This window comes from Leguminivora glycinivorella, chromosome 11, assembly GCF_023078275.1.
Source record: "Leguminivora glycinivorella isolate SPB_JAAS2020 chromosome 11, LegGlyc_1.1, whole genome shotgun sequence".
NCBI classification, from domain to species: Eukaryota; Metazoa; Arthropoda; class Insecta; order Lepidoptera; family Tortricidae; genus Leguminivora; species Leguminivora glycinivorella.
Genome location: NC_062981.1, coordinates 21,759,839 through 21,786,618, shown reverse-complemented (window position 1 = coordinate 21,786,618; position 26,780 = coordinate 21,759,839). Strand labels below are relative to the sequence as shown.

At 35.4% G+C, this 26,780-nt stretch overlaps 2 protein-coding genes and 1 long non-coding RNA gene across 4 annotated transcripts in view; 2 read left to right on the top strand and 1 right to left on the bottom strand.

The window, feature by feature from the left end:
* LOC125231006 lies at window positions 1-5,203 on the top strand. Its single transcript, XM_048136334.1, has 3 exons — window positions 1-77; window positions 432-607; window positions 2,778-5,203. Exons 1-3 carry the CDS (start codon window positions 66-68, stop codon window positions 3,211-3,213), a joined length of 624 nt encoding a protein of 207 aa, XP_047992291.1. The 5' UTR covers window positions 1-65; the 3' UTR covers window positions 3,214-5,203.
* A 3,092-nt stretch (window positions 5,204-8,295) lies between these two features.
* The window catches only part of LOC125230828 (outer mitochondrial transmembrane helix translocase), a 43,234-nt gene continuing 24,749 nt past the window's right edge, over window positions 8,296-26,780 (bottom strand). For both annotated transcript variants that reach the window (XM_048136058.1, XM_048136059.1), the window contains exons 7-9: window positions 12,963-13,094; window positions 11,669-11,824; window positions 8,296-8,709 (exon numbers count right to left, since the gene is read on the bottom strand). In XM_048136058.1, coding sequence (XP_047992015.1) covers window positions 11,669-11,824; window positions 12,963-13,094 — 288 coding nt within the window. In that variant the 3' untranslated portion in view covers window positions 8,296-8,709. The remainder of the gene's footprint in view (window positions 8,710-11,668; window positions 11,825-12,962; window positions 13,095-26,780) is intronic.
* On the top strand, window positions 17,286-17,896 carry LOC125230829. The gene is made up of 2 exons (XR_007177562.1): window positions 17,286-17,419; window positions 17,790-17,896. It is a non-coding gene; the product is annotated as an uncharacterized LOC125230829 (long non-coding RNA).

Genomic DNA, 26,780 nt, shown 5'->3' with positions numbered 1-26,780 from the left:
TATCGCGAAAGTACTCATGAAAAGATAATGATATTTTATTTAAATTGTGAATTGAAGCAGTCACGATGATGAGTTCTGTAAGTATCATTTACTTTGTAACAACGACATACTTATGTTGTAATTATCTAATTATTACATACTAGCTTTTGCACGCGTTAGAAAGAGATAAAAAGTAGCCTATGTCACTCTCTATCCCTTCAACTATTTCCACTTAAAAAATCACGCCCATTTATCGCTCCGCTTTGCCGTCAAAGACGGACAAACAAACAGACACACACTTTTCCGTTTATAATATTAGTATGGATTAAAATGCTTATTTACAAATAATACTAACCTATATTTTTTAGCATTTCGTAAAAAGTAGTTCATTTGAACTAACAATCCGATCTAATCAACACACGCCATCTGTATTTTAGCACCTGTACTTCCAGATCAGTTTGGCCATCCTGCTTTCTACCGCGTCCTCGGTAATCGGTCACGGCATGGTATTAGACCCGCCAGGCCGCGCGACCGCTTGGCGATACGGCTTCAGAACTCCAGTGAATTATGATGACAATGGTCTGAACTGTGGAGGGGTGGGGAGGCAGTGGGCTCGAAATGGAGGAAAGTAAGTACCTTGGAAGTCTTGGAACATTAAATCTTGGAACTTTGTTTTAGTACCATCGACTCATTTTAGTTAGCAAAATACGAAATTTCATTTTAATTTGTGACGTTAGTTACTTAAGCTTAAGTAAAAACGTCAAGCACAAATATTAAGCATGCCTTCTTCGTTTAAGCAGTCAAGACAAAAACTCATATAAAATTTATAATATTGCGTCTTTTTCTACCGACAAACTTGTTTCATAGGCTATAATTTCGTTCATTGACACTGGCACATTGATATGACTCACAACTGCCAGGATCAGGAAAGTAGGAGAGCAATATAAATTAGGCATATAATTAACCGGGCAACTAAAATATTAAACGGGAAGTTAAGTTGGGCATACAATAATATAATTTGGCTGTGTTTTAATATTGTGGCGACAAAAAATATATATGAGCCTCAAATATTAAGCATCATTATTATTGAAAAAACGGCAGCAAATTTCAAGCGACAAAAATATTTCCGAGGAACATTAAACAATACTTTGGCGACTAAAATAATAATTGGCACCTAGTATTGTAAAGCGTAAGATTTTTAATATTTGTAGTCATATAGATATTAGCACCTAAATAATTATACTTAGCTCATCGTTTAAAGTAGTATTTAAATTGCGGAGGCAACTAAAAATAATAATTGGGAAGCAGGTTTTTTAAAACACATATAAAATCGTTTCTTTATGAAAACGGATTGAAAAGTAGCTACGTGACGATGGTCTCATCGGAAGATCAGCGCTGGAAGTCACCAGCAACACGCTGAGGTGAGGCCATTTCGTGGCACTTCATTCCTTTCTGTCTTGTTGTTATTATGTGTATTTTGTCTTGCCTGTATTTATTCGTGAAAAATGTTTATTCTATTCTATTCAAACATCGTATTTGCGACCCGTAAACCACGAGTAGTATTTAAATATCTCTATAATGGAACGCGTACCAAATCATTTTATAATAAGTACACAGCAATAAGGAGTGTATAAGCTTCTAATGGGTCGGTAACGCGCATATGAAACCCCTTGAATTGCAGGCGTCCATAGATTACGGTGACCACTTTCCATCAGGCCGATCGTATGATTGTTTGCCAGTTTGGTATTTAAAAACATTACCATGATAATCGTATAGTATAATATTACAAGAACAGAATTATTTACTGCTAGCAGAAAAGTGGGTTAGGGTTAGGTTATTTTTTTAGTAGAATATAAGTCCTACCAAATTTTGCTATGGCATGATTCTTAGATACTTTGTATAAACAAAACAACGATAGCAAAAAGGAAATGAAATACAGTCCCAGAGGCACCGTTAGGTACGACGATGAGCGAAGCGAGGAGGAGTGTTAGGTATCTTGCATCCCCAACACACAGACTCGCTATCAAAACAGAAATAGGAAAAAGATGGACAACTTTTTACCGCCTAAATATTATGCAAACAAAAATCTACGGAAGTACTCTTAATTTAGAAGATTATTTTGCTCATGAACATCATGCCAGCATAAGATTCGGTATTTTAAAATCTGCGGAACGATTTATGCCAATATTCTGAGTAAGGTTTTCCTGCCAAAAAAATGAATCTTTCAGAGTGATGTTAAGACTGCGTAAGGCCGGCCTTAGATTCGATAGAGTAAACGTAATGAAAATTAAATTCATTGTATAGAGACGAAGTTGCCAGCACTCCCAAATACCTAATTTATTACACATAAGTATAATATTTTGTCGATCATTATATTTTATAAGAATCCTTTTTTTTATTAAAATGAAAGCTCAGGTGAAGAGTGCCGATGTATAAATTTTAAATGTAATTTTTATGTTAATTTGCTATATAAATATTTTAAAAGAACTGTATATTTTATATTAATAGAGAGCCGTTTTCCAATTAAACTGTACCTCTTAAATTGTTTCCAATATAATAATTCAGTTGCCAAATAAATAGTTGGTACTCGCGTCTGAATAAACCGTAACCGTAATGACATTAAAATGATACCTCATATTTAAATAATTTGAGTTTAATTTTGATACCCATTTCTATGGTTATTTAGTCGCCCGGTTAAATACGTGCCTATAAATTATATGCGTGCTATAGTTATAAGATTATAAATAGTGAACCAATAAATGCAATTTAAGCTCAGTATAAATTCCTAATCATTTCAGATGCGGACTTTGCGGCGAGCCTTACGACACGTCAATACCTCGTCGCTACGAGTACAACGGCAGAGACTATCGCGGTGTCATCGTCGCCACTTACCTTCCTGGCTCCCCCTTTCAAACCACAACTAGGCTCACCGCTTACCATAAGGGCTTTTGGGAGTTCAGACTATGTACCAACCACAGGAACAACACCCAAGAATGCTTTAACCAACACATTTTAGAGCTAAAGAGCGGTGGACCTAGATATTATCCTAAGAAAGGTAGCACTACGTACTATGTGAAGTATAAGCTTCCTGCGTTGACTTGTGACCATTGCGTGCTACAGTGGAGGTATGTGGCTGGAAACAGTTGGGGGAGGTGCCCTGATGGGAGGGGGAGACTTGGGTGTGGCCCGCAGGAAGAGTTTAGAGGCTGCTCGGATATTGCTATCTTGCCTTAGGGCGTGGGTAGCCCAATGAGGTTGGCTAAATGTCAAAGATCAGTGTAACTATAAAACTCCCGTGATACTCAAACTCTCGCTCTCTCGGTCGCTACTCTTGAGAAAGATCCTCGGAAATGGATTGAAACATGTCGAATATTATATCGACTAACACGTGAGTAACCCGCTTAAAATATTTTTATAGATCAGTATAGGTAAAAAGTATACTAGTCTCTATTTTTGTACTATTTTGTTTTTTTTATGTAGAAAGTGATTTCGTAGGTACTTCGGACCGCCACCCACATTGTTCCATTTTCTGTGACAAAAATCTTCATATGGCCGAGGTTATTAAAAAGTTAGTAAATAATTAAAACATATTTTCCAATCATAATTGCCTTTATTTACACAATAAATATTTGCGCACAAATCAACGATAACAAATATTGTTATTTCACTACATTTGAGAAGTTGTATGACCCATATTTTACACTAAAATAAATTATACACATTACTTATTTTGGCTTTGCGTGAAAGCTTTGAGCTCAGCGTAGCAAACATTTTGATCATTTATGGGCTCAAACATTTATAATTTTTGACATCAATAACTGCGAACTATGTAATACGGCCCATGACCGCCAGGCGTTGCCAGCGGTACAGTCACGCACACAGCCAATAATGTGTAACACGTAAGTTTGCATTACAAAATACATACAGGGTAAAATTGTTAAAATTAACCATACGTTAAGTCATAGGTACTGAACTACTTTTACCAGGCTAACAGAGAAATAGAGAAAAAAATTACTGTCTTATGAATTCATTTCGGTGATTCACATCAATAGAACAGCCGAGTTTTTGGGATTTTAATATCAGTTCGACAGTAAAAGTAGTTCAAAGTGACTTATATAAGTATTTAATTTATCCCTTACCTTACTGTATGGCGAAACATAACAATTTCACTCTGCATGTTTAATCATCTTAAGTAAATACTTAATAACACAATGTGTTTGACACAGTAATTTAGTTATAACACATGTACGTAGTAGATTCGGGCTGTTAAAATTATACTAGAAACAAATAAAATATACCGATCACAAGCATTTTACGAATAAAAAACAAAGGAATGCTTTTACTGAGCAATATAAGTTGATTTTTGAAATTTTGAGTAAGATCAATATTGTTACCTAATGCTTGATTTTGTGGTGGGACTGTGCCGTTTAACAGGGCAATCGATAACAGATAATACACAAAATTGTGTACCTCATTCATTTTAAGTATGCTTTAAAAAACTTAACAACTTAACGATTTTAAAGCACAGCCTTCTGTTTAATATTGCGATTTTAAAAATAATTATATCAGAAGCAGTTTAAGAAATCGTAATATTGTAATTAATTACAAAAGTATAAACAAAATGCACACAATATACAATAAAGCTTTTTGTACAAACGATTGCTTTCATCTGATTTAAAGCCTTCGAGAACGCTTTATCATCTGCAGTAACAATATCAACACTCCAATAACAAACACGTTGTAGAAATTTAACCCATTCATTTCCAACGTTCGCATCATCCGCATTACAATTTACATGTATCGTGACGCGAATTCGCGTCTTCACCAATCTGGGTTAAATTCATCAATATATGTAAAAAATGTCAGTACAACTATGCCACTTTTATTTTCTACATTTTCTTGACGGACCATAAGTCCCTAAACTATACCCTCATCAGAGTGCCTTACCATTCCGGTATAGAAAGTATACTTCTTGCTTTCCATTTATAAAATTCATAAAACTGACAATTTTACTTGATGGAAGTACTCAAACATTGCAATCTTCAAAAGTTATATTGATATTACTTCCCGAATCCAACCTATAGGCACTAGTCCCACTAAAAGCGAGTAAGCGATGAGCTATCGATAGAAACGAACAAAATAAATATAAAATAAAAATAAATATTGGGGACACCTTACACAGATCAACTTAGCCCCAAACTAAGCAAAGCTTGTACTATGGGTGCTAAGCGACGATATACATACTTAAATAGATAAATACATACTTATATACATAGAAAACATCCATGACTCAGGAACAAATATCTGTGCTCATCACACAAATAAATGCCCTTACCGGGATTCGAACCCAGGACCGCGGCTTAGCAGGCAGGGTCACTACCGACTGAGCCAGACCGGTCGTCAAAAGACAGCTGACAGTCGCTCCCGGACGAAAAAGACGCGATGATAGCGCGAGCGAGTTAGTTCGTCGCCGAGCGATGAACCGTAACTCGCTCTCTCTCTTTCATGCACACGGGAGCGGGAACTTTAGTTCGTTTCTACGCCGATAGCTCATCGCTTCCTCGCTTCTGGTGAGACCAGTGCCGTAACTTACACGCCTTTACATTAAAATTTAATTTATAGCAACATTGATGAACGTTTTAAAAAGAAGTGATTAATTCAAGCACTGGTTTGATAACAAAAACGATTCTAAATCTTAGGTGTATACAAATTAATTTGAAAAACACTGCCTGCAGCGTAACTGAAATTTCAAGCGTATTTTTGCAGTTGCAATTAAACTACCACAACAAAGCTTATATACAAACTGAGACAATTTAGTTAAACTTCTTTAATTTTAACTTGTAATAATTTAACGATTTATACTTTCAATTTGTCAGGTCACTTAGTTGATATTTAATTGTTTAATAAATAGGTGGATCGATATTTTTAATTATATATTAAAATATAATGCATTTTATTAATCAATAAATATGTTTTTCTTGATAAGACCCTTTGCTATGATTGTTTAAGAAACTGTTAATATTTTAATAGTAAATTATGTGTGTTACAATAGATTACAATAGATTGGTTACGTAAGATGTGTTAAAGCCTGACCAGAAATATATGACTACATTGACTACGCGCCATCTTGCGGGATTTCATTAGAACTATTTTCTTCATAATATACTGAACAGTCATCCCATACATCAGAATAACAGCCTCCTAACAACAGTCATATTTTTAGGGTTCCGTAGTCAACTAGGAACCCTTATAGTTTCGCCATGTCTGTCTGTCCGTCCGTCCGTCTGTCCGCGGATAATCTCAGTGACCGTTAGCACTAGAAAGCTGAAATTTGGTACCAATATGTATATCAATCACGCCGACAAAGTGGTAAAATAAAAAGTCGAAACAAAATGTTTTGTTATGGTACCCCCCTACATGTAAAGTGGTGACTGATTTTTTTTTCCATTCCAACCTTAACGTGTTTACTAAAATCGTTTTTTGATAATATTAATATTTTCGGAAATAATCGCTCCTAAAGGAAAAAAAAAGTGTGTCCCCCCCCCCTCTAACTTTTGAACCATATGTTTAAAAAATATGAAAAAAATCACAAAAGTAGAACTTTATAAAGACTTTCTAGCAAAATTATTTTCAACTTGATAGGTTCAGTAGTTTTTGAGAAAAATATGGAAAACTACGGAACCCTACACTGAGGGTGGTCCGACACGCTCTTGGCCGGTTTTTTTATACCACGTTGGTGGCAAACAGGAATACGGTCCGCCTGATGGAAAGCGGTCACCGTAATATATTTCTGGTCAGGCTTTAAATTAAAAGATACTGATTTTATATTGAATAAGTATATATAAATAGATATTTTACAAACTTGTATAGAAAAAATATAATACATAGATATATTTTAATAAAAGTAATTCTAACGAAAAGAAATACATTCAAAATGCCCATACTAAAGTATTGTCCGATTTAACAGCTAGCAATAAGTTAACACATATCAAGCCAAAATGCACCTACTTAACACGTATAACGGTTTATTTAAGCACAAACCTTTCAATTGACGTAAATTCAATGCTAAACTAATCTAAAACTATTGCTGGAAGCGTATATACAAAAATGTAAAAGCAGACCGTTTCGTTATTAAAGAATTTCTACTAGAGAAGGTCGAAAAAAAAATTCTACACTTGTTAACATTTTTGACCAAAATACAGTAGTATTTAGAGCATTTCTTGAAAAATAATACACATTTTTATTCGTGACTCTTTCAAACTCAATACAAAAAGTTTCCCAAACCTTCCCTTGTATTACTGTCATACAAACTACATGCATTTTTTTAAAACACGATAAGGACAATAAGAAATACTAATGAGACATTATTTCCTATTAGGATCGAAAAAGCCCGTGATTTTAAATTAGAACTAGAAAAAATCCCAATAAACAAAGTATGTAACATTTTTCAAGTAATGCTCCGAAATGAACTAACTAATGTAGTGTGAACTATGCTGAACTAGAACAGCATCAAATGGCGCGACGGTAACAAAAAGTTATTTTATTCAATAAGGTGTCTTATTTATTTACATAATATCTATAGTTGACACTGGTAACTTTTTTAAATCACCGAACTCCCAATGTAAAATGGCATAGCGATTAGCGTCTAAAGAACTATGTTGTTGAAAAAAGCTACATCTTAGTTATTGCTAATTAATATTATTGCAAAGAAATTGCCAAATAGCTTACATAGTATTGCTAACGGCCATCATAATATGATATAAGCTAAATTTAAAAAATATTAAAAAGATGCCTTGCCAGTGTTATATTTGTTATAACTAAGTGTTTCATGAACTAATAATATTCATAATGAACACTGATACAAACAGTATTGAATACACAAACCTTCTGTAAAAAGAACTACTTTCCTTCTATTGATTTTAATTTTATTAGTTCATATCTCTGTATAAGGAACAACACTACTCCCAAATATGAACATTTTGTTAAGAAAGCTGTTACTGACCTCAGATAATAATCGGACACTATCCGAACTTACGTTAACATCCCTTTCAAGTTGTTCCCATCAATGCCAAATGTGACTCATGGTTCCTCACACTACATAACTATTTATCACTTATCGTTGTGGACAAAGAACTATTAACACGTTCAACATCAAGAACCAGCCTGCCACAGTATTATGCTTCCAATTAAATAAATAAATATTGGGGGACACCTTACACAGATCAACTTAGCCCCAAACTAAGCAAAGCTTGTACTGTGGGTGCTAAGCGACGATATACATACTTAAATAGATAAATAAATACTTATATACATAGAAAACATCCATCAGTCAGGAACAAATATCTGTGCTCATTACACAAATAAATGCCCTTACCGGGATTCGAACCCAGGGCCGCGTCTTAGCAGGCAGGGTCACTACCGACTGAGACCGTCACTCTCACACTGCCATGCCAAAGCGTGATGGATACTTTATCCACGTGGATAAGTGATAAAATTGGAAGCATAATACGCCTGCAGAACGAGATAGTTTTATCCACAGCGATATGTGATATAAATTCGATTCTCTTTACATGAAGACGCTACCATTAATATGGCTTCACGATATTAGTATAACTACATAAATACCTGTTAACAAAACTCCGTCAAGGTAACTTCACAGTTAGAAGCCTCTACGTCTAATCTAATATTGACAGTTGACAGCAGCCAGCATAGAACAGTACGATATAAGTTCTGAAAAGAAGAATTGAAATAAATATGAAGTAAACATTCGGAAATTTTTTTATGGCGTTATTCATAACATAAACGCTTTATAAACCTGCAGGGTTAGAACATGATTGCCGCGAGAGTATGTCGCCGCGAGATAGACTACCCGTCCTTATGCCATTAATACAGTTAGAAGAAGACGTACCATCTATCTCGCGGCGACATACTCTCGCGCCCATCATGTGCTAGGCCTACTGAATAAGCTAATAATCGTTTGTCATTATCTGTCGTGTTGACTTATGTGTTAGCGAAAAAGAGACAAAACACTTTTTAACTAATCAGTTCAGTAACTTTTTTATGATATAAGGGGGTCAATCTTTATGGAATCCTTACGGAGTGCCGTGATCTGACTATAGTGACTATTTTTAATGTAACAATTATGTAAATTTTTAGTATGGTCAAAGAGGATCAAGTATTATAGAGAGTTACTGTCAAAGTAAAATGTGTAATCACAGTGCATAGACTGCCATCTCTCGACACAAGCTTACAATTTTTAATCCTCACTTTTGACAATTTGGCCCATATTTTTAGCTTAATATGTGTTAAAATGTCAAATATTAATATTAGCGCCATCTAGCCGAGCGTCCCCCAAAGGTGTAACGCCATCTAGGCCACCGTACATTCTTCTATATGGTTCTAAGGTACGTTTTTTTCTTAAGACTGTAGCTGTCTATACGGAGTTACATATGTCTTTGGTATGATCACAAACTTGTGCAAATTATAACTACTGTCTAAAAGGCAGTACACATTGGATTTTAGTTTTCTGGTGATTGATGAAGGAAAATTATTGATCTGCAATTATAGCATACCTGCTAATATTCATGGGCATCATGGCTACATGTCTAATATACTATGTCCTCCATAGTAATCGGGCGGACTACGTGTTATTTCGAGTTTAAATTATTGTAACAACGTATTGTGTGTACTCGATCCGAATTAGAATATTATAATAGAGGATTCTGTGTGTAAATATTTAAGTTCTTACCTAGTCTAGCTCTATCCGCATACTAGGGGGCAGCGCCCCACACTGGATCTTGGCCTCTTTAAGCTTGGTGAGGGACAACCGAAGGTTCTCCATAGTAATCTAACGGACTACGTCGTGGTACTTGTCAAAATCCATACTAATATTATAAATGGGAAAGTGTGTGTCTCTGTTTGTTTGTCCGTCTTTCACGGCAAAACGGAGCGACGAATTAACGTGATTTTTAGGGTTCCGTACCTCAAAAGGAAAAAACGGAACCCTTATAGGATCACTTTGTTGTCCGTCTGTCCGTCCGTCCGTCCGTCTGTCAAGACCCTTTTTCTCAGGAACGCGTGGAGGTATGAAGCTGAAATTTATATATCAATTACTCAGGTCTACTGTCCCTTGAAGCTGTGAAAAAATCAAACTTCTAAGCCAACGCAATCAAAAGATACAGCCGTTTATGCCGCAAATTTTCGACACTTGCAAGGGAATCAAAACCTACAGGGTGCTTCCCGTGAACTCAGAATCTTGAAATTTGGTACGAAGCAACGTCTTATAGCATAGATAAAGGAAAAATTACGAAAACCATAAATTTTTAGTTACATCACATAATATATATTTTTTTAATAATTTTAACCTTACTACCCATTTCCTCATAAACGCGTAGTGGTATTAAATTGAAATTCATACCAAATACTCAGGTCTATAATACCTTTAAGCTGTAACAAAATCAAACTTCTATGTCAACGCAATCAAAAGAAACAGCAATTTAAGCTGCATATTTTGAAACTCGCAAGTACTCGCAAGGGAATCAAAACCTAAAGGGTACTTCCAGTCGACCTAGAATCTTGAAATTTGGCATGAAGCAACGTTTTATAGCACACATAAAGGAAAAATTCCGAAAACCTTAGGTTTGTACGGAACCCTCGGTGCGCGAGTCCGACTCGCACTTGGCCGGTTTTTTTTAAATGGAGATAGTTGAAGGGATGGAGAGTGACATAGGCTACTTTTTGTCTCTTTCTAGCCGCGGGCAAAAGCTAGTATTATATAACAAAGCATTCTGTGTGTCTATTCGAGTTCTAACCTAGTCTAGCTCTATCCGCATACTAGGGGGCAGCGCCCCACACTGGATCTTGGCCTCTTTGAGCTTGGTGAGGGACAACCGCAGGTCCTCCATAGTAATCGGGCTAACGGCGACGTAGTGTTCCGAGTAATAAAATAGTGACAAACCATTATTTATGTAATTATTCGAGTTCTAACCTAGTCTAGCTCTATCCGCATACTAGGGGCAGCGCCCCACACTGGATCTTGGCCTCTTTGAGCTTGGTGAGGGACAACCGCAGGTCCTCCATAGTAATCGGGCTAACGGCGACGTAGTGTTCCGAGTAATAAAATAGTGACAAACCATTATTTATGTAATTATTCGAGTTCTAACCTAGTCTAGCTCTATCCGCATACTAGGGGGCAGCGCCCCACACTGGATCTTGGCCTCTTTGAGCTTGGTGAGGGACAACCGCAGGTCCTCCATAGTAATCGGGCTAACGGCGACGTAGTGTTCCGAGTAATAAAATAGTGACAAACCATTATTTATGTAATTATTCGAGTTCTAACCTAGTCTAGCTCTATCCGCATACTAGGGGGCAGCGCCCCACACTGGATCTTGGCCTCTTTGAGCTTGGTGAGGGACAACCGCAGGTCCTCCATAGTAATCGGGCTAACGGCGACGTAGTGTTCCGAGTAATAAAATAGTGACAAACCATTATTTATGTAATTATTCGAGTTCTAACCTAGTCTAGCTCTATCCGCATACTAGGGGCAGCGCCCCACACTGGATCTTGGCCTCTTTGAGCTTGGTGAGGGACAACCGCAGGTCCTCCATAGTAATCGGGCTAACGGCGACGTAGTGTTCCGAGTAATAAAATAGTGACAAACCATTATTTATGTAATTATTCGAGTTCTAACCTAGTCTAGCTCTATCCGCATACTAGGGGGCAGCGCCCCACACTGGATCTTGGCCTCTTTGAGCTTGGTGAGGGACAACCGCAGGTCCTCCATAGTGATCGGGCGGATCGCGTCGTGGTACTCCGAGTCCGATTCTTCCTCGCCTTTGCTGGATTTCTGTGAATCATAGAAACAAAATATTTATTAAGTTGAATACCCTAACCACAAAATTAAAATTTTGAAAAACCCCCGACCGCTACATAGTAGACCGATTTTCATGAAACATGGCTAAGAACACTCCCGACTAACTCAGCTTTCAGACAAAAAACTAAATCTAAATCGGTTCATCCGTTTGGGAGCTACGATGCCACAGACACACAGACAGACACGTCAAACTTATAACACCCCGTCGTTTTTGCATCGGAGGTTAAAAAACGTACAGTAAGTAAGCAAGCCTTTGTTTTCTGAGCTATGATATCTTATCTTGTATTACAGAAGACAGATCGATCGATCGATTAATAATTGAAACATGCATAAGAGGAGACCTGTGCCCAGCAGTGAGACGTATATAGGCTCAATTATTTATTTTATTAATTGAAACATCAATTATTTAAAATATATATACTTACCAGTCTCATCTAATTTTCTTGCTATTGTCCGAGTTTCAAATATCGTCACTACTTTTAAAAAAACTTGTATCTTCGTCTGTCAATGAAAAAAAAATTGTAGTAAGTATGTATGGAATGCATATAGACTTACTGCGTTTTAACTTTGAGGAACAGCGTGAGATACGAGATTTTTTAAAAGTAGTGACGATATGACGTTATGTAGGAAACTTAAGCGGATATGCTCAGATACTTTTTAATAGACAATATAGACATGCGCTAAACGTAGAATAGAATAGAATATCATGACATGTATCTTTCGTAGGGCGCGAGTACAGTCGAGTTCATTCATATCTGTACATTTTTCACCTTATTTGCAAGAAATGTACACATATTTACGAATTCGACTGTACGTGTACACGGTGCCTTCGCCGCGCCGCCGCTCACAATTCGTGTACAGTATATCGTGGAGGTGCGGCGGCGGGCTTAGCTTTATCTTCTTCATGTCCAGGTTACCATGGTACGTAGACGTAGTACGCTCACAATAATATCTGTTTCGTAGCTATCTATCTCTATCGCTCTTACCTATCGGCGTGACAGAGCCAGACTGAATTTCTGTCGGCGTCTAGCGCCGATTGCCATTAGGCAACGCCGGCAGGGTCCAGGTCATGTTGCTAGGGGAAGATCAGGTCCTGTATATTAGAAAATACCTCAGATTCATCTCTAGCCATCTCCTCTCTGGCTAAGTCCCGGACGCGGTAGACGGCAGCTTGGCGACACAGCTCGTGGAGATCTGAGCCGGAGAATCCTTCAGTCGCTGCGGCTAAGCGGCGGAAGTCGATCTGAATGCGAAATAAATATATTATAGAAATAGGAATTGGGTGGGAGGCTGTGCGAGCGTGGCCACGACCCTCGCTCCGGGTCGTTCCTGTTGCAAAGGTTGTCCATCGCGGTTCAACGTGGCAACGCGGCGAGCGTGTTGGGCTCCTTTGCGTCGGGAGGAACTCGGAGTGGATTTAGTTACTAAGTAGTTTGGGTTATTTGTAGTTTTATTTGCCTGTGTGGTGACGGGTTAAGAATTTCACCACCCCCTTTCTTCCTGTGGGTGTCGTAGAAGGCGACTACGGGATATGGGTTTTGTGGCGTAGGCGAGAGGCTGGCAACCTGTCACTGCAATGTCACAGTTTCGTTTTCTTTCAACCCCTTATTTGCCAAGAGTGGCACTGAACTTTAGTAGTTTCATGTGTTCTGCCTACCCCTATATGGGATACAGGCGTGATTGTATGTATGATTATATGTATGTATTTGTAGTTTTTAATTTATTTAGTTGGTAGAATTATGTGTAATTGATAGTAATTAAGGATTTATTATTAATTTTTAATGAATTGAATACATTTTTATTTATAGAAACTATATAAGTAATAAACCACTTGCCTCCTAGTCAAATCAGCTGCTTTTTAAGAACTGTCAAAACGAATTTGAACGACTTGCTAGAGTGACTGCCAAACGGTGGGACGGATGGACAACAAAGGAACTCTAAAGCATTTCAATTTAAATTATTTCGTGGTAAGGAATTTTTAAAATCATGATTATCATGACCATGGATTGAGAAATGCGACCTGTACAGGAAAGTTAAACATATGAAATACTTTTACCCAAGCTAAAACAGAATCGCTTATAGACAGAAGATTACACTTACAGAGGGCGCCACCGGTTCATCTCGCAGAATCAACTTAAGGATTGTCTCCCTCTGAGATTCATTTGGCATTGGCACGTGGAACGCCGCTGGCATGCGACGTTGGACGGCCTTGTCTAACTCTAGTATTGTATATGTTTATACTCACAGAGGGCGCCACAGGTTCATCTCGCAGGATCAACTTGAGAATCGTCTCCCTCTGAGATTCATTTGGCATTGGCACGTGGAACGTCGCTGGCATGCGACGTTGGACGGCCTTGTCTAACTCTAGTCTTGTGTATGTTTATACTCACAGAGGGCGCCACAGGTTCATCTCGCAGGATCAACTTGAGAATCGTCTCCCTCTGAGATTCATTTGGCATTGGCACGTGGAACGCCGCTGGCATGCGACGTTGGACGGCCTTGTCTAACTCTAGTATTGTATATGTTTATACTCACAGAGGGAGCCACTGGTTCATCTCGCAGGATCAACTTGAGGATCGTCTCCCTCTGAGATTCATTTGGCATTGGCACGTGGAACGCCGCTGGCATGCGACGTTGTATGGCCTTGTCTAACTCTAGTATTGTGTATGTTTATACTCACAGAGGGCGCCACAGGTTCATCTCGCAGGATCAACTTGAGGACTGTCTCCCGCTGAGATTCATTTGGCATTGGCACGTGGAAAGCCGCTGGCATGCGACGTTGGACGGCCTTATCTAACTCTAGTATTGTGTATGTTTATACTCACAGAGGGCGCCACAGGTTCATCTCGCAGGATCAACTTGAGGATCGTCTCCCGCTGGGACTAATTTGGCATTGGCACGTGGAAGGCCGCTGGCATGCGACGTTGGACGGCCTTATCTAACTCTAGTATTGTGTATGTTTATACTCACAGAGGGCGCCACAGGTTCATCTCGCAGGATCAACTTGAGGATCGTCTCCCGCTGGGACTCATTTGGCATTGGCACGTGGAAGGCCGCTGGCATGCGACGTTGGACGGCCTTATCTAACTCTAGTCTTGTGTATGTTTATACTCACAGAGGGCGCCACAGGTTCATCTCGCAGGATCAACTTGAGGATCGTCTCCCGCTGAGATTCATTTGGCATTGGCACGTGGAACGCCGCTGGCATGCGACGTTGGACGGCCTTATCTAGCTCTAGTATTGTGTATGTTTACACTCACAGAGGGCGCCACAGGTTCATCTCGAAGGATCAACTTAAGGATTGTCTCCGTCTGAGATTCATTTGGCATTGGCACGCTGGCATGCGACGTTGGATGGCCTTATCTAACTCTAGTATTGTGTATGTTTACACTCACAGAGGGCGCCACAGGTTCATCTCGCAGGATCAACTTGAGGATCGTCTCCCGCTGGGACTCATTTGGCATTGGCACGTGGAACGCCGCTGGCATGCGACGTTAGTAGTGTAATATTGGTGCACCTGGATCAAAGAAGATCCAGGTGCCACCAATATTACACATTAGAATACTAATTTGAATCGATCGATCATTCAAATACTCATTTTGCATCCATTCAAGATGTCACGTATTCAAGTAGTGAGGTATTATAATGCTAGTAGGTACATCTAGCTACCACCAATATTACATATTATAATAGGTACTAATTCGAATCGATCGATCATTAAAAAATTTTTCGTTCACTTAAGAAGTCTCATATTCAAGAAGTGAGGTAGCAGAATACTTGTAGATTACGTAAATGTAACTGCAATAAATATTACACGTTCGAATACTTTTCAAAGCAATCCAAGAAATCATCATTCAAATATTAATTTCGTCTCCATTCAAGAAGTCATGTATTCAATGGAACTAGCGAGATAGGAGAATGCTTGTACTAGGTACATCTAGTTGACTCGTTTTACCTACCTATTCAAATATGTGCTAATTTTACATCAATTAAGGAAGTCATGTATTTAAGAGGGGGATATTTAGAATATTAGTAGGTAATTAACACGGTATAACTATAATCGAGTTTTTGTATACATTGAGGTATGTAATCTGAAATCTCTAAATAGAAATGTCTACCCGATATGAGTAATGATTTTGATTTCGTACTGATGAGTTAGGTACTGTTCTCTTAATAAGATATTATTTTATAGTTTTATGTACCTACTCTAGGTAATTAACATTGAGGTAAAAGTTGGATATAGTTAAATGAAATTACGTGTACTTTTATAATGTTTATTAACTTAAGAACTATGTTCATATTACACAATCACATTAAATTGTACCCTTATTCGATGGTGTACCCATGTGGCGTATCTGAGGACAAACCTTCGTCTATCTTGTCAATTACTCTACGCGTTAATTCGTAAACTTGGTCTAATAACGTATTTTTCACTACATATTGGGCACACAGCTCGGCATTACATTTACATATATGTTCAAAGTTCTCATTCAATTTGTTACTGTCGTAAATTTCTATTTTGATGACTTTTGTACCTCCATTCCGATGTGGTTTTTTGATAAACGAGTAAACGGGTGTTGCCTTCCTCTTGACCCCCAAGGACAGACGTCTCACCCCTGACTCCCGTTCACGCTGACTTTGAGTTTGGGATGATGCCAAAGGAACGAAGTTGAATAGGTGTTCTGATGTATCCTGTAATTAATAATTAAGTTATTAGTTTAATGTTAACTACGAGTATTAACTTTTAATTAAATGAAAACTTGAAATAAGTTACATTAATAATAAAATATTTTATTGCACACAAAAAAAAAAAACATAAGTTACAGAGAAATCCGATGAAATTAACGAAGTAGGTGACTACAGGTGGACTTAGCGCTAAGCAGACACATACATTAAAAATTGTATTTACTTAATTATTATTTTATATCAATTACGTATGAGTAATGTAACCATTATAATTTGAAATTATTTTATAATAATAATACAAACACTCACTCTAAAAAAAATACTTACCGACATATTTTCCGTAGAACTAATCGCGTTGAATATATAAGAGTAAATAATATTTTCACTTATTTTCGGGGGTTTATATCTGAAATTATTGTGTTATTAGAGTTCAAAATCAAACGTTTAAAAAAAATGACATCACATTGTATTGAGATACGATTGGATTTACGATGTTAGCAATAATGCACTAAAGCAAATAAAATATACTAGCTCCGATCGCGACATTGTCTGTTTTTCTAAGATTAAAACCATAAAATGAATTTAATGAATAAAAAAAATATATGGTAAGTACCTTCACGTATTTGTTTTATATTATACACGGTGATCTGATTTTGCTGCGTTGTGGGATTTGCAATCGATGATTGTTTCCACCGACTAAGTGCTGAGTTGCGTTTTTCAATCACGTTGACAAATTTCATATAGGTATTGCGTTAGCTCCACGTGAATTTTCACTACTTAAGCTCCTCAGATCGATCCTCTTGATTCATTCCGCTACACAGGAAGCAAGGAAAACCCACTGTTCTCTCTACTGAAGCTACAAGGACATCATCATCATACAATGTAAGTGTGAATAAATGTATATTGTAATGTTGCTTATATAATTTTGACGACTTATCTGACCTACTGGTTAGTGACTAGCTACTAAGCCAGGGGCTTCTGGGTCGAATCTCAGTAAGGGTTTGTGTGATGAACACATATATTTGTTCCCGAGTCATGGTTGTTTTCTATGTGTTATTATGCGAGTACTCGCAACGCAAACTTACTGTAGGACTTAGTAAGAATATCCTATATTATTTATTTATTTATATTCGCAAAGTAACAAACTCGTAAAAATAATTAATCATTATTCAAATAAAACAACGTTAGAGTAATGGAGAATTATAATTATAAATGAATTATTTTAATAGCACATTATTTATTTTATTTCCAGGTCAAAACCCTCGTCCCACGCTGAAGATTTATATCTCTCATCCTCCACGGAGGAAGATTCGTCGGCACCGCCGCCGCCACCGCCGAAGGTTGACGTGATCGACAAAAGAAAAATCCAAGCCGCCGACATCGACGAGCTCGAGCAAGAGGTAGGTGTATACATAAATATTAGATAGTTGTGTGTTCTCAAAACCATAAAATAGCCTTTACGTAGTATTCTAACGCAGATTATAAATTAATAATATTTTAATAGTAACTTATTTTTATTTCCAGGTCAAAACGTTCGTCCCATACCGATTCGTATCTCTCATCCTCCACTGAGGAAGATTTGCCAGCACCGCCACCGCTACCACCGAAGGCTGACGCGGTCGAAAAAAGAAAAATCCAAGCCATCGACATCGTCAGCAAGCTCGAGCAAGAGGGTCAGAATAGCTCCTGTGAAGCCGCGGCACGGCACTGCAGCGGAACTATTCGGTGCCGATAGCGATGACGAGGGATTAGAAGCGAACCAACCTGCAGGGGAGGGTAAATTATTATCGTACATTTCACGACGACTTGCGAACGGTTTTGCTCGTCAGACAAATCCTGATAAAAGGGCACCCACTTTGTTGAGGTCAAAGTGTATAAATGCGATGATATTGAAAAGGTGACACCAGTAAATCGATGGCGTCATGCTGTAGTAAATATTAAAAACCGAACCGATGATAATACTGAAGCTTGGAGACACTTGGCTAATTTTATTCACGCAACGCGAAAGGAATACCGAACATGTGCGCCGTCATTTGTTAGCAATTATTATTGATCAATTTAAGCCCTCGTATATATCTCTTATTACCACACTTATTAGTGCATCTGTAATAAAATACGAGGATTATAAATAAATGACTAATAAATAACGAGCTGATATTTGTGGTATTCCTTTTACGTTCTGTGAATAATTTTAACTAAATGTTCAAACGTGTTAGAGTGAATTTATTTCTTTTTCGTACATAGAATTATTCCTTTTTGTAAAATATGGGACCAATTGCATAGATTGAACTATGCGTGGATCCAACTATCCTGAACACAACGTAAAAGTAATAGCACAGATGTGAGCCCTCATTTATTTGTTGACATCTATTAATAATGTTTTTTACCCATATTCATTTTGAATTACATTACCTATGTTATGAAATGGAATATAAGTATTATATAATACATACTTTAATTAATTATAAATGTATATCTATTGTAGTACTAATTTGGAATAAAATGATATCTATAAAGTGTGTTATTTTGTTTACAGTGGGATCACGTAACCGTCCGTTATCCAGAACTATTTTAATGAAATGTGACAAATGTCAAATTAAATTGCCTAAGAATGAATACAATGCCCATTTGAGAACTAATTTACATAAATCGAATTGCATATTGAAAACTGATTTGAATAATATTGAAATTATAGCAACAGCCTTTAAAAACAGAATAGTCACCTATCGTCTGAATGCAACACAAAATGAATACGTAACTCCTGAGACGTTTTTGTGTGATATCAAAAGTAACATTATGAAAGTTGTAGAAATGTCATTACGGGAACATAAAAGTATCAAAATAAACTATGAGCTTTTCGTTTACTTTACATTACCTCATTCAGGCAAACAACAGTTAAAGTCATTCAATACAAAATATGATGTTATTTATGAAAACACAAATATCAATGAACTGTTTGAAAATACGATTGAACATTAAAAAATAAAGTTATAGAATTTGAGCACCGTGAATCAGGCTGGTCTTTTGTCGCAATAAGTCATTTAGAAGTTAACGTAAACAAGTATTGTCCGATGCGAGGAGGTACTTACATACCTTTACCCCCAAGTGTCAAAAATACTAAAAGCTGCATTAATATTCAAAACAACGATAATTGTTGCTTTTTATGGAGTATACTGGCTGGTCTATATCCTGCAAAGAATAATGTGTGTCGAACTAAATCATACCCGCACTATTCAGATGTTTTAAATATCGATGGAATGTCATTCCCATTATCAGTCAGCGATATACAGTTATTTGAAAAAAATAACCCTGATATAAGCATTTGTATATATGGATTGGATAATAAGTATGCAGTAACAGGTCCTCTATATAGATCCAAATCAAAGAAAAATAATCATTTTAATCTATTATATATTGAAGTCGTTGGTAAAGGACATTACTGTTTAATTAAAGACCTGGTACGATTAGTTAGAAGACAAGTAACTTTACATAGAGGCCACATGCATTTCTGTGACTCATGTTTGCAATTTTTTAAAAGCGATAATAAATTTAAAACACACCATTGTTCCGAAATTGTAACAGTTTTACCTAATGAAAATACTGTCATTCAATTTAAGAACTTCGAACGTAAACAAAAAATCAATTTTATTATATACGCTGATTTTGAAAGTATGTTAATTAATTGTAATTCAGACAGTAGTAAAAATACGCAAAACCTAAAAAGCATGTCCCGACATGTTTCGGTTATTACATATGCTGCTCGCACGATGCAAGTTTGAATAAATATGTTTCTTACAGAGGTGAAGATTGTGTAAAAGTTTTTGTTGAATGGTTAATAAACGATATTCATGAAATTCACAACATACTAATTAAAAATAATCCTATGAATCCATTAACATATAAAGAAAAGTGTAATTATGAGAATGCTACACACTGTCATATTTGTAAGCAGTTTTTATTTGGTGACAAAGTCCGTGATCACGATCACATTACATCAGAGTACAGAGGTGCAGCTCATTCACTTTGCAATTTGAAATACAGAATCTGTTCCTTTATACCAGTTGTCTTACATAATTTGACGGGGTATGATAGTCATTTATTTATAGAAGAACTTGCAAAGTACCCCGGGTCTATCAAAATAATGCCACAGTCCAAGGAAAAATATTCAAGCATAACAAAAACTATATATTCTACTAACAAATCGAGCGCCAAACCAATTGAAATAAAGTTTATCGATTCTTTTCAATTTCTTAGTTCCAGTTTATTTGAGTTAACCAAAAGTTTGAATAAAGAGGATTTTGTTAACTTGTCTAAAGAATTTACTGATACCCACCACTTTCAGTTATTAACACGTAAAGGTGTTTATCCCTATGATTACATTGATTCCTGGTTGAAATATGAAGACAATAAACTACCGACAAAAGAAATGTTTTATAATACTCTAAAATCTAAACACATCTCAGATATTGATTATAATCATGCCGAAACTGTGTGGTCAGCTTTTAATATAATGACTTTAGGGAATATACTGATTTATACTTAAAATGTGACGTCTTGTTGTTAAGCGATGTGTTTGAACATTTTAGAAATACAAGTTTGAAGCATTATAATCTAGACCCAGCCTATTATGTATCTGCACCTAATTTAAGTTGGGATGCTATGCTTTTGTTTACAGACGTAAAATTACAGTTAATACACGACTTAGAAGTATATCAGATGATAGAAAGAGGGATACGTGGTGGATTAGCCCAGTGTTCTCTTCGGAATTCAAAAGCAAACAATAAATACACCCCTGATTTTGATACTTCTAGACCCACCTCATATTTGATGTATCTGGATTGTAACAATCTCTATGGTTATGCTATGAGACAAAAATTACCTGTATCAGACTTTGAGTTTTTAACTTTAGATCGGGTTAGAAATTTTGACATACTGACTATACCAGAAAACGGTGAACATGGATACATTTTAGAAGTTGACATGAGTTATCCTGATCATTTACACGATCTGCATGCCGATTTGCCTTTTGCACCTGAAAGGTTTGTTCCCCCAGGTGGGAAGTCAGAAAAGTTAATTGCAAATTTATATGACAAATACAACTATATCATTCATTTCGTACATTTGAAGGAATGTTTAAAGAACGGGTTAGTGTTACAGAAAATACATCGCATTCTACGTTTTAGACAGTCTAACTTCTTACAAAAATATATTGATCTAAATACTCGATTACGACAAGAAGCTTCTACTTCATTTGAAAAAGACTTTTTTAAACTATTAAATAATGCTATATTTGGAAAAACAATTGAAAATAAGCGAAAACATTTACATGTTCAATTAGCAATAAAATGGAAAGACAATGACAATAAAACAAACAAACACTTAGGTGCAGAAAAAATATTATTAAAACCTAATGTAAAGAATGTATCCATATTTAATGAAAACTTTGTGGCTGTTCAATTAAGTCCTGAAAAAATTTGTTTAGACCGCCCGATTTATATTGGATTTACAGTTTTAGAATTGGCAAAAACACATTTATATCAATTTCATTATAATTTCATTAAAAAAACGTACAAAGAAAACGTGAAACTCTGTTATACTGATACTGATAGCCTTCTTTATAACATTATTACTGATGACTTTTACAATGATCTAAATAAAAACATATCAAAATATGATACTAGTAATTATGACCACAATAACCCTTATGGTATACCTAAACTAAATGCTAAAGTACCTGGTTTATTTAAAGATGAATTTGGTGGTACGGTAATTACTGAATTTATTGGATTAAGAGCAAAACTGTACTGTTTAAAAAATGTAAAGAAGACAATAACGAAAGCAAAAGGTGTCACAAAACCTATAACGAATAAATTAAGAATTAAACATTTTGACAAAGTTTTGCAAACAAAAAAAGTGTATACCCATAATATGAATATGATTCGATCAATCAAACATGTTTTATATTCACAGCAAGTTGATAAAGTAGTTTTAAACTGCAACGATGATAAAAGGCAGATATTGCCTGACAATATACAAACATTACCATGGGGGCACTGTAAGACTATATTTTAAATTATATAATAATGTGATACTAAAATTTGTTTTTGTTTGTTTTTTTTTGTACCTATCTGTAATAATCTCCAGAAATTTAATAAATTTATTTACTCTGTTAATCAATTGTTTTATTTATGTTAAGACATATCCTATAAAAAGCGTTGAGATATCATATTTTTTTCATAATAACAATGAAATTCATTAAGCATACCCAAACTCTGGAAGTAAATAATATAATCGTTGAAAATGACGTGCATAAAAATACAAGACATAGTACATTATTACCTAATACAATCCGCTGTATAATATGTGGACCTTCAAACTGTGGTAAAACTAATGTAATATTAAATTTATTATTACATGAAAATGGTCTAAAGTTTAAAAATATCTATTTGTATTCAAAGACCGCTTTTCAGCCAAAATATCGCTACCTCCAACTAATTATGGAGAAAATTCCAGATGCTAACTTTTTAATATTTAATGACAATAAAGACGTTATCCATCCAAATGATGCTATGACCAATTCAATCATGATTTTCGATGATGTTGTATGTGAAAATCAAGTGAACATTAGGAATTACTTTGCTATGGGAAGACATCGACAAATTGATTGTTTTTATTTATCGCAAACTTACTCCAAAATTCCGAAGCAACTGTTAAGAGACAATGTGAATCTCTTAATTGTTTTTAAACAAGATGATACTAACTTAAAACATATATACAATGAACATGTAAACACCGATATGGATTGGATAAAATTTAAAGAACTTTGTTCAATTATATGGGATGATTGTTTTAGCTTTTTATTAATTAATAAAGATTGTACACTAGATAAAGGACGATATAGACAGGGGTTTGATACATTTATTTACTTTTAAATTTCCCATTATTTAATGTTTTAAATGTTGACGAAGGCTCACTTGAAACTGAGTGCTCGTATTAAAAGGTTGGTGTCAAGACTGCTGAAATGGATACACATTTAAAAGATCAACTTATCAAAGCAGTAGATAACATAAAAAACAAAATAAAGAAGATAAATAATGAAGAACATGAAAATAATATTAATTTAAAAAAAGTTTTTAAACCTATTACTGAACCATTAGAAAACCTCGTTATGCAAAGTTCTTTTGTTAAACCAGCTATTAACATGACTACAAGTACAGATACGAGTGACAAATCTCAGAATTTAAATGATTCTATAGGATACAAAAATTTCAAAGAGATAATTGCTCCTGATCAGCATTCAGAATATTATGAATACTCTAATGTTAGTAATAAAACTTCTCAAGAACAAAATAATGATACACTTCTATCTCTAAAAAAAGAAGACATGATTGATTTATATGAGGACATCAATATACCATTCGGGATTCGTAGCACGAATAAAAAGTTGATGATGGGTAATTCTGATGTATACTTGTCTTTGGTAAATAAGACTTCCGATACTGAAAAACAATATGTTATTACTATAGACAACAAAAAATTTGAATTAACCGCAGGGTTGAAAGAACTATTGATGCGAAACAAACCCAATCTCAGTCTTGTTACTGAAAAAGATAAAACTGAATACAAAGAAATGTTAACCCGTACAAACGCACATAAACGAGATTTTGATCCAAACGGAAAATTAAAAGGAGACAAAGGTATAAAATATTGCAGTATTATCAAACCTCTCTTTTCACAATTACTTGACACTAACATTAAAACAGGTGGTAACTTACCTGCATTAAAACATTATAAAAGTAACACAGATTATATTTATTGGGATGATCCAAATGAATTAATTGAAAGGCTTAAACTTTTGATTGCATCCAAAGACGCTGGAAACACCAACCATGATAATGAAATTATATCAATTATTGAAGAATTAAAGGAAGCCGGTATTGTAAAGCAATAAAATAAATTGAAATATTATGTTAATGCTCAGTGAATAAATAAACGTGTCTTAGACATGACAAATAACAATGATATTTATAATTGTAAAGCAGAATTTAATAAAGTATTAAGTATAAAGGAGGAAAATATATTATCTAATACAATAAATACAGAAATAATAAACAAAATCGATGCCTGTATGAAAAAGGTGATGAATATAGATAAAAACATTTCGGTTTTAATGAATCGAGTAACAAAAGTTGAAAAGAATATTTCTAACAAAGAATTTGAATATAATATTAATAAACATTATGAGCAAAGCGGACGTCGTAAATGAAATTCATAAAAATGCAAGGGTGAATTTTCCTCGAAGAAGCGTCATTTTAAGAGATATTGATGACCTCTGGCAAGCAGATTTAATAGATATGCAGACTTTTTCAAAACTGAATGCTGGTTATAAGTACATATTAGTGATTATTGACTGTTTCTCAAAATACGCTTGGGCATTTCCACTCAAACGTAAGACTAAAGAAACCGTATCCAAAATGTTTGAAACATTATTATCAAGAGGACGTAAACCAATCAATTTACAAACAGACAGGGGTAATGAATTTTATAATAGTAATTTCAGAAAAGTTGTTCAAAAATATAATATTAATCATTACTCTACATTTTCCACCAAAAAGGCATCAATAGTTGAAAGACTTATAAGAACTCTTAAAGCTAAGCTGTATAAGGAGTTTAGTCTGAAGGGTAATTATAAATGGGTCGATGGAACTCTTGACCAGAAAGTTTCAGAATATAATCATACTTTTCATAGGACGGTGGGAAGAGCGCCGATCACGATCAATCGTAGTAATAAAGGAGTTGTATTACAAAGATACATTAAGAATTTACTAACAAAGAAAAACCCGGTTTGCAAAAGGTTTCGTATTGGAGATTTTGTAAGAGTTAGCAAGTATAAAGGATGTTTCGAGAAACGATTTACCCCTAATTGGTCAACAGAAATATTTAAGATAACTAATGTTCGAAATACTAACCCCACTACATATTATCTAGAAGACGCCAAGCGTAGGCCTATTTTAGGAGCATTCTATGCGCAAGAAATTCAGAAAACTTTGCATCCTCAAGTTTATCTTGTTGAAAGAGTGTTAAAACGTAAAGGAAATAAAGTATATGTTAAGTGGCTCGGCCTTCCACCGAGTGAAAATAGTTGGATTGATAAGACAAATCGTTTGTAATCGGGTTTAAATTTACTTTCACTGTTTTGTACACTCATTTGTATTTCAAACTCTACACTATAGAGACCAGTACAGACATATCCAACATTTAAATCTATTTCATAAAAAATGAAACGCACGAGAAATAATTCTGAAAACGAAAATAAGAAGAAACTTAGCAATCAGAAATTTGGAGCTGGCTTAAAGAAAACTTTTAATAATCTTGTTTCACACACTAAAAGACATATCAGTAATCTAAAGCCAAAATGTAAGAACATGCTAATGGAATTAGCGTATGCTGCTGCTCAAGAATTAGCATCGGACTTGCCTATACAATTACCCAGAGTGATACCAGTACCTAAAACTGGCGGATTTCTACCATTGATTCCAATTTTAGCAGGATTATCGGCTACAGGAAGTTTAGCAGGAGGTGTTGCGGGAATAAGAAAAGCTATTAACCATTATAAATCAGCAAAACGACAACTAGCTAAATTAAAGAGACATAATATGAAAATGGAGGGTAAATGTATTGGAAAAGGAGTGCATCTTAAACCCTACAAGGGTGGACTAGGAATTTATGTTACAAATAAAAAAAACTAGATGGCAGGCTACCCAATAGAGCATTGAGTAATATCGATATAATAAAACATTCGAAAAGTATTCCTTACTTTCGTGGTGTATTCATGAGAGATGAATTACCACCAAAACCATTACCGATGGAATGTGGTGTTATTAATTTAGATTCATCTGAAAATAACGGTACTCACTGGGTAGCCTATGGAAAAAATAAAAATTATATTGAATATTTTGATAGTTACGGAAATTTAAAACCTCCAAAGGAATTCATAAAATATATGGGAGCTAATATACGCTATAATTACGATAATATACAAAAAAATCATTTATTTAACTGTGGGCATTTATGTTTAAAATTTCTGAATTCATTCTGGCAGAAATATTATTAAATAAGTAAACTTATGTGTTTAATAAGACCAAAAACATAATACAACAATATTATAATAAACGATATCTTCTACCGTATCACATTCAACCTCGAACAGTGTCTAGAATCGGGTGTTAAGCATACGTTTACA